The 15,074-nt window shown below is 43.3% G+C and overlaps 1 protein-coding gene across 1 annotated transcript in view; it reads right to left on the bottom strand.

The window, feature by feature from the left end:
* ZFHX2 (zinc finger homeobox 2) overlaps positions 1–15,074 on the bottom strand; it is a 68,182-nt gene that overhangs the window by 9,576 nt on the left and 43,532 nt on the right. Inside the window, exons 8-10 of the mRNA XM_069961634.1 lie at positions 6,374–6,574; positions 5,687–5,780; positions 813–5,030 (exon numbers count right to left, since the gene is read on the bottom strand). Coding sequence (XP_069817735.1) covers positions 813–5,030; positions 5,687–5,780; positions 6,374–6,574 — 4,513 coding nt within the window. The remainder of the gene's footprint in view (positions 1–812; positions 5,031–5,686; positions 5,781–6,373; positions 6,575–15,074) is intronic.

The following is a 15,074-nucleotide window of genomic DNA, read 5'->3' on the forward strand; positions in this document are numbered from 1 at the left end:
GCCCGACCGTACGATTAACGATTTCGAAGTAACGATTTTTTTTTTTATAACGATCAGCGTTTAGATGGAACGATATATCGTACAGAAAATTCGTTTTGCGATCGGTTAAGCCTATCTCACACATAGGTAAAATCAGTGAACGACTGTTTACACGGAACGATCGGTGAATTTTTTGCGAACGTCTAACAACGATTTATGAACATGTTAAAAGATCAAAATGAACGATTTTTCGATCGTTCGCTGCGTTTACACGTACGATTATCGTTCGAATTCGATCGTTATTGCGAAAATTCGCCCGATAATCGATCCGTGTAAACGTAGCATTAGTAAAGGTGGCTACAGTGTTAGTGTGTTACATGTATACACTGCATGATCACCGACACCTAGGCAGAAGGAAAAATGCAGGAACATTACAATATATAGTTGGAGACACTTCAGGCACTGGCCTAATGTAATGTTGTAATCTGTTCCCCACTATTTTTTATGTATGTTCCACAAGACTGTGAAACAAATTCTTCAGGGTCCCACTAGGTAATGCTAAGAACTTAAAGGAGTTAGGAGTCTAGAAAAAAACATCAACTGCTGATCAGCTGCTGAAACCTAGGGCCCCTGGTGATCAGCTGTTCTGCACAGCCCATAAGCCAGAAGTAAACATAGAGTATAGAGCTGGAAGCCTGCAGTGTAGTGATGGCCTATATTGTGGACAGGCCATCAATGGGTTTTGCCTGGAAAACCCCTGTAACATTATAGAATACTATGACTATAACCCAATCCATTTTGTATATATTTCCTATTTCTAAACTGTATTTTACCTGTGTTGAAAGTTGCCAATCCACCAATCGGTGCAGGGATGCCCTGACCAGGCATAAGCAAGGGAGTGAGCCTCTGTATCTGAGGAGGTACTGTGGCAGGACTCTGAAAGTTGAGAATCTGTTGCGCTGGTTTGCTTTCAGAAACTGGAGCTGCTCCTCCACTGGGGTGAGCGTCCCGGTATCGACTTTCTTCCTTTAGTTGCTGCTGTATTGATACTCTCAGTCTTGCAATATGTTGTCGAGAGAATATGTGGGCACGACATAGGGTGGTGGGCCCATATTTTATATTACAGTGAGTACATTCTGTAGGTTGAGGGCCTTCATTTGTAGAGGCTGTACCAACCAAACCCTGTAATCTGGCTTTCTTTTCTTTGGCTCTTGCATTTTGGAACCAAACTTGCACAACTCTCTTCTGCAGCCCAATTTCTCCCCCAAGGCAGTCACATTCTTGCATGCTTGGAGTACGATATTCAGCATAACAGGCCTTTAGTATGCGCAACTGCAAGCTACTCATTTGGGTACGATAACGTCTTGCTCCAGAAGAACCCAACAATCCTTCAGAATTTAAAGCTCCTTTACCAGGGCTAGAGGGTCCAGGATCTGAGCTTGATGAATCACTTATGTCACCACCTTGTGGACTGTGCATAAGGGATTCCATGTTTTTCATGACTCGATTCTCATCTAAATATTTTTGGTTGTTTGTAGTTTGGTTTTCCACTGTTTGGTTCTCAGTAGTTTGCTGCTCTGAATGTATGTCTTTAGAAGAATCGGTAGCGTCAGAAAATGGTGGTGTCAATGTTTTTTCAGGCTCCACAGTCTGCCCTCCAGATGACTGGGCAGAAACATGCTGACTTGCTGAGGAATGCAACTTAACCTCTGGGGTTGAAGACAGTAAAATTGGTGGTGCAGGCTTGCCTGTGAATGAAGCCAGGAGTAAACCTTGTGAAGGTTGGGAAGTGCTAACAAGGCTGGAGAGTACTTGGGCTGGATTAACAAGACCAGCAAATGTTTGGTTTGGGTTTACTAAACCAGATAAAGCTTGAGGTGGGTTGACGAGACCAGGCAAAGCCTGAGGATTAGTAAAATTAGTTATAGCTTGTGAAGGATTAACTAAACTAGGTAAAACTTGTGTAGCACTAAGTATTCCTGAAAGTGCCTGAGTGGGATTAACCAGAGACTTTGTAACTGAAGTTGCTGTACCACTACAAGAGGGTGGAGGTTTTGGCAGTATTGAAGAACATGTAGTTTGCACAGCTGAAGAGGCTGATTTTGCTGGTAACTGGGGAAGAAGTTGGCTTGTAGGTGCACTGTAATAATAATTTACTCCCTCTCTTTTTGAACCTTCATTTGGAGAATCATCTTGCTGCTTGGGAGCTGAAACAGATGATGGTGCTCCCCCTCGGTATTGACCTTTACGCTCACGGGCTCTTGTGTTCTGAAACCATACTTGAACTACTCTCTTCTTTAAGCCTACCTCAAGAGATATGCGCTCTAGAGTGCTTCTTGTGGGGTTGGAATCTTGAAGATACCATCGATGTAAAATATCAAGTTGTTCTGGTAATATGGTGGTCCTCAAACGCTTGTCTCTGGGAGGTTCATCTCCACCTTCACTTCCAGTTGGGGACAGGCTTTCTTCCTCATGTTTTCTTTTTCTTTGGCAGGACACATCACCAGTCCCACCAGGTATAAGGAGAGAGAGATCCATTAGTGGTGCATTAGTGGAGATCTGAGTACTACTTGGTAATGATTTGCTTTGGTTCTGATCAGAGGAACTTGTAAGGTTGGATGGTTCATTCTGTTCTGTTGGCTGATCAGTTTGTTCAGACTGTTGTGCATTTCCTTCACTTGCTTTAGGGGAACCAATATTTCCTTTGGTCACTGCAGTTATGGGTTCTTGTTCTCCACCATTATTACTTTGCTCATTTTCTGGCTTTTCTTGCTCATTTATGTTGGCCTTCTCTTGGTTGTCAACAGGGTCAGTCATAGGCTCTTCATTTGGTTTATTTTTATCTAATTCCTCTTCCTTTTCTTGTACTTCAGTTGTTTCTTCAATGTGATCATTATAGCAGATTTTAAGATGACGGATTAGTTGAAATATACAAGGGAGAGTAGTACCACATTTACGACAGGGTGGTATTTTACTATTGGCAGCAGGGCGTTCCCCTGGTTGACCAAGATGAAGCGGGGGTGAAGGAGAGGTCCCAGTTTCTGCAGCTTGTTTTCGTGCTTTCTGACGAGCATTTTGAAACCACACGACCACTACTCTTCCAGAAAGGCCCAATAACTCAGACAAGTGTTCTACCTCACTATCTCTAGGATAGGCACTGGATTCAAAAAAGCTGTTCAGGGCTTGGGTTTGAAATTCAGAGAATTTTGTCCTTGAGAAACGACGATGAGCCAATCTATCAAGTCGTGCATTTTCTTCTGCATCTTCCTCCTGATTTTCTTGGATAATATTCTCTTTTTGCTTGTACCAGTGATGGACGGTTGCAGGGGACAGACCAGTTTTATCAGCTACCCACATGATTTGTTCTTCAAGCAAAGGCCCTGGAAAATCGAATAGACTTTGCAGGAAACTGAGCTGTTCAATTGTAACACCATGCTCAAGTATAACTTCTTGTTGCTCCAAGTCTTTAGAACAATGCGAAAGCTGAGAAGTAACAGAAAAGTCCAGTGGAGTAACTGATGACCCTGGTATATCAGAATTAGCTCCTGAAGGGTTATGACTATCATAGGTACGACGGAAGTTGGCAGCATAGCGACTCAAAGCTTCAAAAGGGAGTAAACGCTGGTGCATGTGCTCTTCGTGTGTTTTAAGTATCAATCTGTTTGAGAAAAGTTTACCACAAGTACCACACTGTAGTTTCTCAATGGAAGAAGTCGTAGGTGATGTATCAAGTGGCGGAGCAGGAGGTCGTGGCTGAGGCTGAGCTTGGGAAGTCACTGGCTGTCTTCCCTCATTGTATTGTGTGACCAACTCGAAGCCAAAATTTTCTAGCAAAGCCCGTGCTGCAGACCCTGTGGGGTCTCCAGAAACCTTGGAAGAAGAATCTGGATTTTGTGAAGCACTTGTCTCTCCAGTGGCTGCATCACGCTCATCTGGCATTTTTTCATCCCTCTCACTTGCTTGTCTAGGGGTTGCACTTGGTTGATCTCCTTCATCTTTGACAGGTGGAGGCTGCTGCGCACCCCCAAAGGGCAGTAAAGGAGTTGAACTCCCATCTCCACTGACTTTCAGCTCCTGAAGGTAAAATGGAAGAAGTAGTTGCTGTTGTTGACGCTGGAATTTCAAAAGGGTTTCAGGTATAAGTGGAAATGAGGGAAGTAGTGATGGTGCAAAAAGTGGAGATGGCTGGACAAGTGGTGGTGGCCTGGACAAATCCACTGAAAGTGGCATTGATGAAGGAGCAACAGTAGTGGGCAGTAGTGGAACTCCCATGCATGGTCCAAGTTGCTGTAGTCTCTTTTTAGTAACATCAATTCCTTGTACATCTGCTGGTTCCCCTCTATTATCAGTAACAGTCTCACTTTTAATTCCAGAGTCTCTATGAGGCTTTTCAGATGGAGTCTTAGCAGGATCCTGCTTTGAGGTCCTGGAGCGGGTCTGGTGGAGAACAGAACGCATGTGAATTTCTAATGTCGAGCTTTGGTTGTATGATACATGGCACACTGTGCACTTGTAAGGTTTGTCTTGTCCTGTCTGTACACCATGCCCTGTGTTTCCTACTCCTGACTCATTTCTGGTGGAAAGGGAAGGGTCAAGTGAGGCTTTACGCACTTTGTGCAAGTGAGATACCGAATTATAATGTACAAGGAGAATATTTTTTTGGGTAAAGGATTCCTTGCACACAACACATTTATGAGGTCTTGATGGATCCATAAACTTGTCCATGGCAAAGTTGGCAGTCTTCCGATATGTAGATTGTTGAGGTTGAGCAGGTGTGTTTTCCTGAGAGCCTTTTCTCTCCTCCTGCTCTACAATATCTACTTCACGGCCTCGACTTTCACAGGCCTGCTGGATTTCAGATTGACTGAGCTCCGGATGATCTTTTTCCAAGTGAGTTCTTAGGTCTTGTGAATTTTCAGACATCACTGGACACAAAGGGCATGATGTTTCATCTTGTGCTTTCTCATTATCTGTTACAGTGTCAACAGCCTCAGCAGGGTTTGTGGAACTGTCATCAGGGGAATCTGGAGGGGAACATTCTGTAGCTTCACCTATGCAAAAGAACAAAAGGTGCAGTTCAAGAGCAGCTAGTGTTATCTGCCATTAAATCAACAAAATATCAAAACACAAAGGGGGAGTTTATTAGGAATGGCATTTTATATGCACTGGTGTAAAATGTGACAAGTTTTATTAAGAAGTGCACACCTCTTTATAAGTTTGGCACACTGACTGTATAGCTCACTGCTATAATTTATACCAGTAAATGTGTCTGCTCTGGTGTACAAGGCAAAACGAATCAATACACCACCAGGGGAAAAGCATAGGAGTAACATATAAACTGGGCTTTCATTGGCGGCTATAGGAAACAATTCTAATGTTTTGATCACCGAGTTTTGAGTGACAAAATGATGAGTCTTAATGAATATGGGTTCAATATGGTAAAAAAATAACTAAAAAAAATCCCTTAAAATCAGCATTGTTGTGTTTTTATGTGGACTTTGAAGTGTTTTTTCAAGCTCCCATGGATTTCAATATGGCTTCCAAGCAATTCATGTTTTCATCACAGTTTTTAAAAACCATGCGATTACTGACTATTCCCCATTGAAGTCAAAGTGAGATGGAAACTGCAAGTTTTTTGTGTGTTTTTTCTAACATGTGAAGAGTTCAGTACGTGAGGGGAAAAATACAAACAAGTTAGGAAACTCACTAGAAGGTGTGTTCTCTGTGACAGGCTGGTCGGGTTCCTCTATTACTCTCACAGGAATAATTCTGGTCCTAAAATTTATATTAACTTTCTGTGCCTGAAAAACATGACATGAAATACATAACAACCGCAGACATAACGTGAGTCTCCTTAGCCATAATGCAAAATAATGCAAATATACACATATCATGTGTTATTTATAATACTTTGCACCCTTTGTAGCTATGCCCCTAATAATATCAAAACAAATCTGTGCAAATCATGTTCAAAAGGTATTTATCTGCCAATAACCATCTCAGATACTAATGGTAGTATAGTTTTTGTACCAAGTGACTAAAATTTCATGTCATATGGTCAGATTACTATAGCGAGAAGCAAGTGATCAGCGCTCACTTGTTTCTCGTTCCCCACTCGCTGCCCCCGCTACTACACGTGCTGACAGCAAGTGGGAGAGAGTGGCAGTCTGCTGCCGCAGATCCTATTACGCATAGCGATGGCCAGCAGAACGTTGTTAACAATCCAAAATTTTTCAACATGTTAAAAGACAAGGATCAGCAGACATTGTGCATGTTGGTTGATTGTTGCCTTTTAACAAGAGCTATTACACCAAGCGATTATCGCCCGAATGCGGAGTTTCTATTGAAACCCATTAAGTCATAAAGGTAAAAAAAAAGTTTGTAAAATACTCACCACCTGTAACAACTTCTCCACACATTCAGAGACTACATTGTGTCCATGTCCCAGGTGCCCTCTCAGGTTTGCAGTTCCTGTTAGCTGTTCCTGGCACAACGGGCAGCGAAAAGTCGGCTGCAGGGCATGCTGAGACACAGCATGACTGTGGACCTGTTCTTCAGAGGGACTCACATAAGCACAGAATGGACAGCAAAAAACCTGAGGGGGTGAAAATATACAGAATTGATTTTTCTAATATATGATCCACAATAAAAAATTACTACAAGTAACAACAAAGAATAAACAGACAAGACAAACCAAACAAATGAAATATGGATAACATGTAGTGATTAGTCTTTCTGAACATCTGGCAAGGTAGATGAAAATTATACAAAACCTAATGTTTGCACAAAAAAACCTAGATGGTTAGACTGTGTGCACATGCAGCAGATATTTCTTCTGTGGAGATGGCCTGAAATCTTTGATGTAGAGTCTGTAAATCTGGAAGAAATCTGATTGTGGATGTTTTACACTGTACGTGAATGGGATTTTCTATCTCCATTTATGTACCTTATACAAAATTTTTCTATGGATATACAAAATATCCACCACATACCCTTAGAAGGGTTCCCAGGACTATAAAATTGATGACCCATCCTAAATATGCAGTATGCAACATCATGTCGATAGGGTCTTACATTTAGGTTTATGGGACTGATCTGCCCCTATAATCAACAGATTGGCATGGGTACCAGAAACCAGACCCCCATTAATTTGACACTGATGGTGGACTGGTTTAAGGATAGGCCATCAATATTGATGTCCTGACAATAGGGATGGACTCTTAGCTTTCAACCCACATTAATCGTACATAATTCTCATGTTGATTTCTATATGTTCATGTGGTGTTTCTCATAGATAGTTCTAGGTGATTCTAAAACAATTCCTATGAGTATGTGCATCACCACACTATTTAAATAATGTGGCTGTGTCTTTAAAAAGTGGCTTTCTACTGTAGTCTTCCTTATTAATTACAATGTATGATATATGCACTAAAACTGTCTAAATGAATATAACCTTAGGGTATGTTCACAAAGGGTGGGTACTCTGCAGGTTTTTTTGCCAAGGGAAAGATCTGAAGTGTATTAAGGTAGTAGCAATATGAATAGGATTTGTAGACCTCAACGGAGGAACCAAAACCAAATGCCCATTATTTGATACTTAGAATAACGGACGTTGTTATCAGTCTTCAATTATTTCCATTGAAGTCCATACAAACAACGGACGTTAGTTCACACAATGCATAGAATACCGGCCGTTGTTCGCAGCAGACGTCAAATTAACATTATTGTTGGCCCTTATTTACTGAACAATGGACATTATTTTAAGTTGTTTACACACAGATTTTTTTTTTGATCGTCTTTTCCACAAAATTCCAAGGACTTCTAAAATTGCCACACCAACAAGGGTGTTGAACGCGGCCCTCATTCGCCCTAAACTTTATTAATGTACTAACAGCCGTCATTGTAATGACAGCCGCCAAAGTATGTTAAACAACAGCTGGTATTTTGAGTATCATTAACGGCCGTTGAAAATCCTTGTGTACATATAGCCTCAATCTGCAGGTGTTTCTGATTTGCTGTGGAGATGCTGGGGATCCAGTGGATAAATGCCCTACTGCGGATAGGCAACAAATTGCTTTTTTCCCCCTAGGGGGAGGATTTACTTAGGCCCCGTTCCATTTTTCCTGTCCAAGTTCACTAAGAGGCGCACGAACGAACCTGCACCCAGCATGAGTTATGCCTGCGCCTTGCAACGCCCATTGGGCGAGTGGGGCATACCACAGGCGTACGCCAGGAAATAGGGGCGAATCTGCGCCTTCTCCCTGGCGTACGCCTTCTGGCCAGACCCTTTGTACATGCCCCCCTATAACTTTACCACAGGCATGTCCAAACTTTTTTCGAAGAGTGCCAAATTTGATGAAGTGAACATGTGCGAGGGCCGACCATTTTACATGCTACATGCTATATGCTTTATAACACAGGCAGATAATAGCAAGCTGGATACCTGGGGGGAGGTAAAAGTTCAGAACGCGGGCCGCAAATGGCCCTCCGGCCGGACTTTGGGCATGCCTGCTTTACCATAATCTAGGAATCAGCATCCACAGTAGAAAACCCACAACAAATCTGCCCCTGCATCCGCATGATTTGGTATAGATTATTACAAGCAGATTTTGCTGCACTTTACTGCATAGAAAACCTGTGGCAGTTTCCACAACGTAATCCTATGTTGACATGGTCACAATTTGCAATAGTGGAATACTCCATGTTTGAATGTGGATTCACACTGAAGTTCAATGGAGCTAATTGTCAGCCTTTCGGCATGGAATCCTTGTGAATAATGGACATTATCCCACGCTTATTTTTTCTGGAGTACGTCAGTGGGGCATAATGACATCCCATTCATACTGCTGGCAAATCTAAGCCTAATTCTGGACATGTCAGTATCTGCTCATGTCCTGAATATGTGTGGATGTTTCCTGCTACTGCACATGTGGATAGGGCTGTTACATGTAGTCTACTGTTATATGTCAGTGATAATCTGAATGTGGTCATAAGACTGAATCCCATTTACTCCCTTTTCTGGCAATGGTGAACAGACAAATGCTTTTTAGGCTATACCTACAGAGAAGCATCAGCTACAGTTTCCAAAATCTTTATTAAAAGATGGGTATGGCATACAGATATACAGTAAATTAGATGAAGGTAAATAAATTGCAGGTGTAGCCTATAGGTAGCAGAGCCAGGTAGTGCAGCCATAGACTTAGGCCTCATTCATAGGCCTGTATTGATGCAGTTATTAATGCACATCTTGTTTGACCTATACCAGAAGGAAATCCTAACAGTCCATACGGTCCAGATAGCTGTTGGCTGAAGGACAGTATTATCTGACAGCTGTGTCTTCTAACTCCACCATAAACATGAATGCTCAAGCTGAGCCAAGTGTGCATGTCTTTTCAATGGGGTGAGAGGAATTGGAGTCTGCCAGATGCCTCTGGCAGTGGCTTATCTCTCTTAGGAACAAAGTACCAGGCTGGTTGAAATTTAACATGCCAATTTTTTCCGCCCCCCCCCCCCCCCCCTACCACCACCATCTAGCATTGGAAGAGAGTCAAGACACCTTCACAAATTTTGCATTTATTGCCCCTTGTAACAGACCCAGACATTAGCATTCATCAGGCTGATCTCTAGGATCATACAACCCTGTAAGTGAAGGGCTGCAGAAATGATTCAGCAATCAATCATGCCCGCACAATAACCGAGCCATGTAATAGAGGTTCATTGTATGAGCGCCAGTCTACAAGATTCACGCCCATATCTTCTGCCTGTTTAAGAGAAAACTTAGACATTAAGTAAAAATTAAGTAAACCTGACCTTATATGTAAATCTGACCTTACATGTAAATCAAATACAATAGATACAAAAATATAAAATACAGCTTAATTTCCTTTACACTTTTAAGGCTATGTTCACACAGCCATCGGCAACAACAGCCGTACTTTGTACGGTGTGGAACACTGCCTATTCTTCTATGGGATCCCGGCTGAAGCGTATACACATCATACGCTCCGTCGGGGATCCCATGCGGCGCCGCAAAAAACTGACATGTCAGTTTTCTGCGACCGCAATTCAGTTCACACAATGAAGCGAGCGGCTATGGTTGCTTACTTCATTGTGTGCTATGAGAGTTCTGATGCAGGCGTGCTGATGCTCAGAATACTGCAGCCGGAAAGATCATCCAACCGGTACTGCAGTACCGGCCGGGATGATCTTTACAGAGACCGGACCTTCCATGACCCGGCTGGGTCACGGAAAGACCGGTCTCATACACCGTGTGAACATAGCCTAATTCTGCTTGAAATTCCCTCCAGGGATGATTATCTGACAAATCAGACAGATATCGCCCTGTGTAATAAGGACAACGATCAGCCGAGGTGCCGACTATCAGCTAACATCATCTTTCAACATGTTAACAAAATCATCGGCCACAGGTTGTGCATCCTAAGCTGGTTACGATGGCTGATTAGGTATAGAAAATAACAAAGATGTACTTACCTGTCCAAGCTCCACCAGTATCCTCCGGCATTGTCTATCACTTCTAAACCCATCTCTGCAATGACAGGCCGCTCAGCTAATAACTGGTGTGGCGCTATCCTGTCTGGCTGAGCTGTCTGTCAAAGCAGAGACGGACTCGGAAGTGACAGCAGCAGCTGCAGTCAGCGGGGAATTTCACAGATAGGGCTGGAGGACACAGGAGGAGTGTGAAGAGGTAAGTATATCTTTATTATTTTACACCTTTAAAGCAAGGTCTGCACAGACATTGCTAACAATGTCCGTGCAGTCCTTGCTGCACGTTTATTGAGCCATCTAATAGGCTCTGCTAGATCAGCACTCGCTTACCCTGATCATCGGACTGTGTAATATGGGCCTTACAATAGCATGCAAAAACGACACCATATCAGTGCTGTTTAACGAAGGCTACAAACACTGGTATTTGGATGGTAAAAGATCAGTTTCTTAGTAAAACAGTGATAAAACTTGATGGAACAGTGGAACACTCCAAATAAAAATTTTACTCGAAAGTACTGTGTCTATCGGTGGATAAATATAAGGACTAGATAAGGACTAGATAATGCAACTCAGTCATGCTCGGGTCCGATCTTTCAGCATATAGCTGTATCCATGTTTTCCCCAACTCCCTAAGGCTATGTTCACACGTCGTAAGAGACCAGCCGTTTCGTGACCCGGCCAGGTCACGGAACGGCCGGTCTCTGAAAAGATCATCCGGATGATCTTTCCCGCTGCAGAGTTCTGATGCAGGCGCATCCGTGCGCGCCTGCATCAGAAGTCCCCACAGCTTGCTCGCTCCACAGTGTGCACTGACATAGTTTTCTATGGCTGCTATTCAATGAATAGCGGTGGCAGAAAACTGACCTGTCAGTTGTTTGCGGCGCCGCAAGAGATCCTGGCCGGAGCATATACCATGTGTATACGCTCCGGCTGGGATCCCATAAACAGCAATGCAACATATATTCTTGTAATAATCACGGCCGTTGTACAACGCCTGTGATTTTAAGAAAATATACGTTGTGTGAACATAGCCTAAGGCTGCATGGTAGGGCCACTGGTATTCAAATGCTGAACATCAGACTTGAGCATGCTCGAGAACATGTCTAACACCATGAATATCCTTCCACCTAGGAATAAAACGGAAAAGACCATAATAACTGCAAGTTGTTGTGCAATTGGTTATAATCCATGCAGATCATCACAGCTTTAGCTAGAACTTTGTTTTTATATAATGTATTTCTGATCACTAGGGGTAAGAACTGATCACCTCACCAGAAGTATGGCTGCTGAGACCCTGTCGCCTCCAAAATTCCCTAAACTCCATTAACTATTAAAAAGCTGAAAAGATGTCAATGAATCTGTAATTTTTATCTTTCTACCCACTTGCAATCTCCCCGCTGTAAGCCCATAAGCAGGACATGGGCTGCATGCTGAGGCATGGAGAGGACCACTGAGGAATATAATGGGGAGGACTGCTTTGACTCGTGTTTGTGAGGTTACAGTGGTAAATAGAAGGGAGCAAAATGAGAAAAAGTATAGACTTGGAATCAGGATTCTTGACAGGCTCCCGACCCCCCGCTACAGCCCCCTATACTCACCTGATCCGACTGGGTCCCGCTTCTGGATTCGGTCGGGTCACTGAGATCTCAGCCGCTGCAGCCCGGCGCGCGCGCTGAGAGATGAGTCCAACGCTCATAGAGAATGACGGAGCGCTGGACTCTCAGTCATTCTCTATGAGCGTTGGACTCATCTATCAGCGCGCGCGCAGGGCTGCAGCGGCTGAGATCTCAGTGACCTGACCAGATCCAAAAGCGGACCCGGCGGGATCAGGTGAGTATAGAGGGCTGTAGCGGGGGGTCGGGAGCCTGTCACCCCAGCACGGGGGGTGACAGGTTCCCTTTAAAGGTTTATTTCTATTTCAGTGTCATTTGCAAAATTTATTGCTGATTTGATCTCTGGGATTCTGACAATGGAGGGGCTCTTTCTCTATGCACAGCGTCAGTTCCGACAACTGGCTACAGTATGGTCCCATTCAAGCGAATGTGTCTGCAGTTTTCTGTACAGAGTTTGGCAGGGTGTAGTGGTGGATTATTATATTTTTGGTCTGGATAGCCACTCCTATTACACAGGACGATGCAGGTCAGCGCTCGCTTGCTGCCGGTGCTCTTACACATGTCGGCAGCAAGCGACTAAGAGCCGGGGGGGGAGGGGGGGGGGGGATCAGGGAGCTGCGGAGGGGCTACCCGGGTGATTGCTAGATCGTCTGGGCAGCCCATAGAAGATAGCAGCAGTCTGCTTCCACCACTCCTATTACACACAGCAACAGCAGCAGGTCGTTGCTATCTTAGTCGTTTGTCTTTCAAAATGTTCAAAGACGACAACAGACAATGATCAGCCAATGTCGTTCATGTCGGCTGATCCTTGTCTTCTATTACGCGAGACCAATTTTGGCTGAATATGGCCGATAATCATTCGAGTAATAGGGTCTTAAGGGTCCTATTAGACGAAGCAATCATTACTATGATAATTTACTCCTTCTGATCCCAGCAAATGAACAAACAATGTGTACATAAACCAAAAGATTAGCGAACAATTAGGATGCACACGGAGTAATTGTCACAGAAAATGAGCAGAATCCGCCGCTCGTCCCCACGTGCTCCCACTTCCTTCTCTGCCGGCTCCATAGACTCCAATATATGGTTGGGTGGATTCCGCTGTCCGCCCAAAGAATTGACATGTAATTCTTTGGGGCGGACGACAGAATCTGCCGAGCATATAATGGAGCCTATGTGACGGGCGGAACCTCAAGTGGGAGCAAGCAGCGGATTCCGCACAAAGTTTTCCACAAGAATTACTCTGTGTCATATACCCTTAGCGTGCAATTAACAATAATTTTATCTTCAGCTTAAAAGATGCGATCAATGACACATGAACGATTTTTCGATTATTGCCTTAAAACACACAAAGAGATTATCGCTTAAATTCACACGCTATAACGATTTTTTGCATGATAAGGGGGGCCTATGGCTACTCAAAGTGCCCATCATTTAATCTGACACTGTCCCATTTTAAGCCGCTTAGCAGCATGGCCGTGTGGTTTCAAAGTCTATGCCTCCGGTTAGGGGTAGTCTAAGCTATGAGAAAACTGTGTGGTTTACAGTTTTAGCTGCACAGGCCTCTCTATCGAGTCCTTGTACTTATCTTTACGGACAGTACAAAGAGAACAGAGAGCTGAATAGAGGAAGGACAATGCTTGAGCCTGGAAAGCTGATAACCTACTGAACCCCAGTTATGAAAGATTGGCCTTTTCTGCCCTAGACTACCAGGCCTTGGACGTTAACTCCTTCTCAGCCATAGACCACCAGCACACTAAAGTGGTGTTGACTAGTGGTGTGGCAGTAAAAAAGGGTCTAATAGTCTACTGGCCAACCTCATCGGCCTATAGGGCAAGTGCACTGCTGTGCAGAGAAAACCTTGAGTAGTTCATGGGACTAAAAATAAGCTGCAGCCAATATATTTCAGGATCCCAGAGATCGGACCTACACTGATCAAAAATCCTACCAACATGCCATCACCTTATGATATGGGAGTAATCCTTTAAAAATACAATGTTTATATGTGTCAAATAAAAACGTTTGAACCAGTCTTTAGTTTTCATTATAATTACATTACTTAATTATAAATGGCGGAATAAAGCCTGCTCATGAGATCTAAGGACAGCTAAGCTCATAGAGGCTTATGTGACAGCATCAGACCAGCCATGATGAAAACTCAGGTCATGGAATATAGCCTATTATGAGCATTTTGCTGATGGAGTTTACAGGAATCTGTGCGAAACATGACTGGACTCAAAAGTGCAGCAGACCACGCTTTTGGGTAAGGGCCCCTGTTACACTTGTGGATTATCGGCAATGAGTGCTCCTAGAAATGCTCGTTTGACCGATAATCGGGCCATGTAAAGGTGACAGCTGCAGTCTGGGAAAATGCCTGCTCAGCAGCTGATCACATGTTTTGTGCGGCGGTAAAAATGTATCATTATTGATAGCAAATCTCTGTGTAAACAGATGTGTGGCCAATAACAATAAACATTAATGGCCGCACAAACGATATATTGATAGTTCATACAGCTTGGCCACTCGATTAATTGTGCCGTGTAAGGGCGGGGGCTCATATGCGTCTGTATAAAACCTTACCTATATATATATATATATATATATATATATATATATATATATATCAACATCCTGTTTTTGGCATAACGCCAATGGATACCTGTGATGCACAGCATAAATGAAGTGTAAACCCAGCCATGCCAACCAGGAACCAGGAGGAATTGCTCATAATAAACTACAGTAGCTAAAGTAACTTCTTCAGGTATTATACAGTAGTGTTTCCTAAACTGTGAAGCAGTGGGTGGGGAGGCACAGGATTATACACCCAGGCCATCTATATAATTGGCTTCTTCTGTGATTCCTTCATTGTTATTCCTAGTTTCTCCAGAAATTAGAGTGTCTTATATAATTTTTTTCTTAGAAAAAGAGGCTAGGGCTTAATTTTAGGATGTGTCTTATTTTTCGAGAAACAGTACA

The sequence above is a fragment of the Dendropsophus ebraccatus genome, chromosome 3 (genome assembly GCF_027789765.1).
Source record: "Dendropsophus ebraccatus isolate aDenEbr1 chromosome 3, aDenEbr1.pat, whole genome shotgun sequence".
In the NCBI taxonomy this organism is placed as follows: Eukaryota; Metazoa; Chordata; class Amphibia; order Anura; family Hylidae; genus Dendropsophus; species Dendropsophus ebraccatus.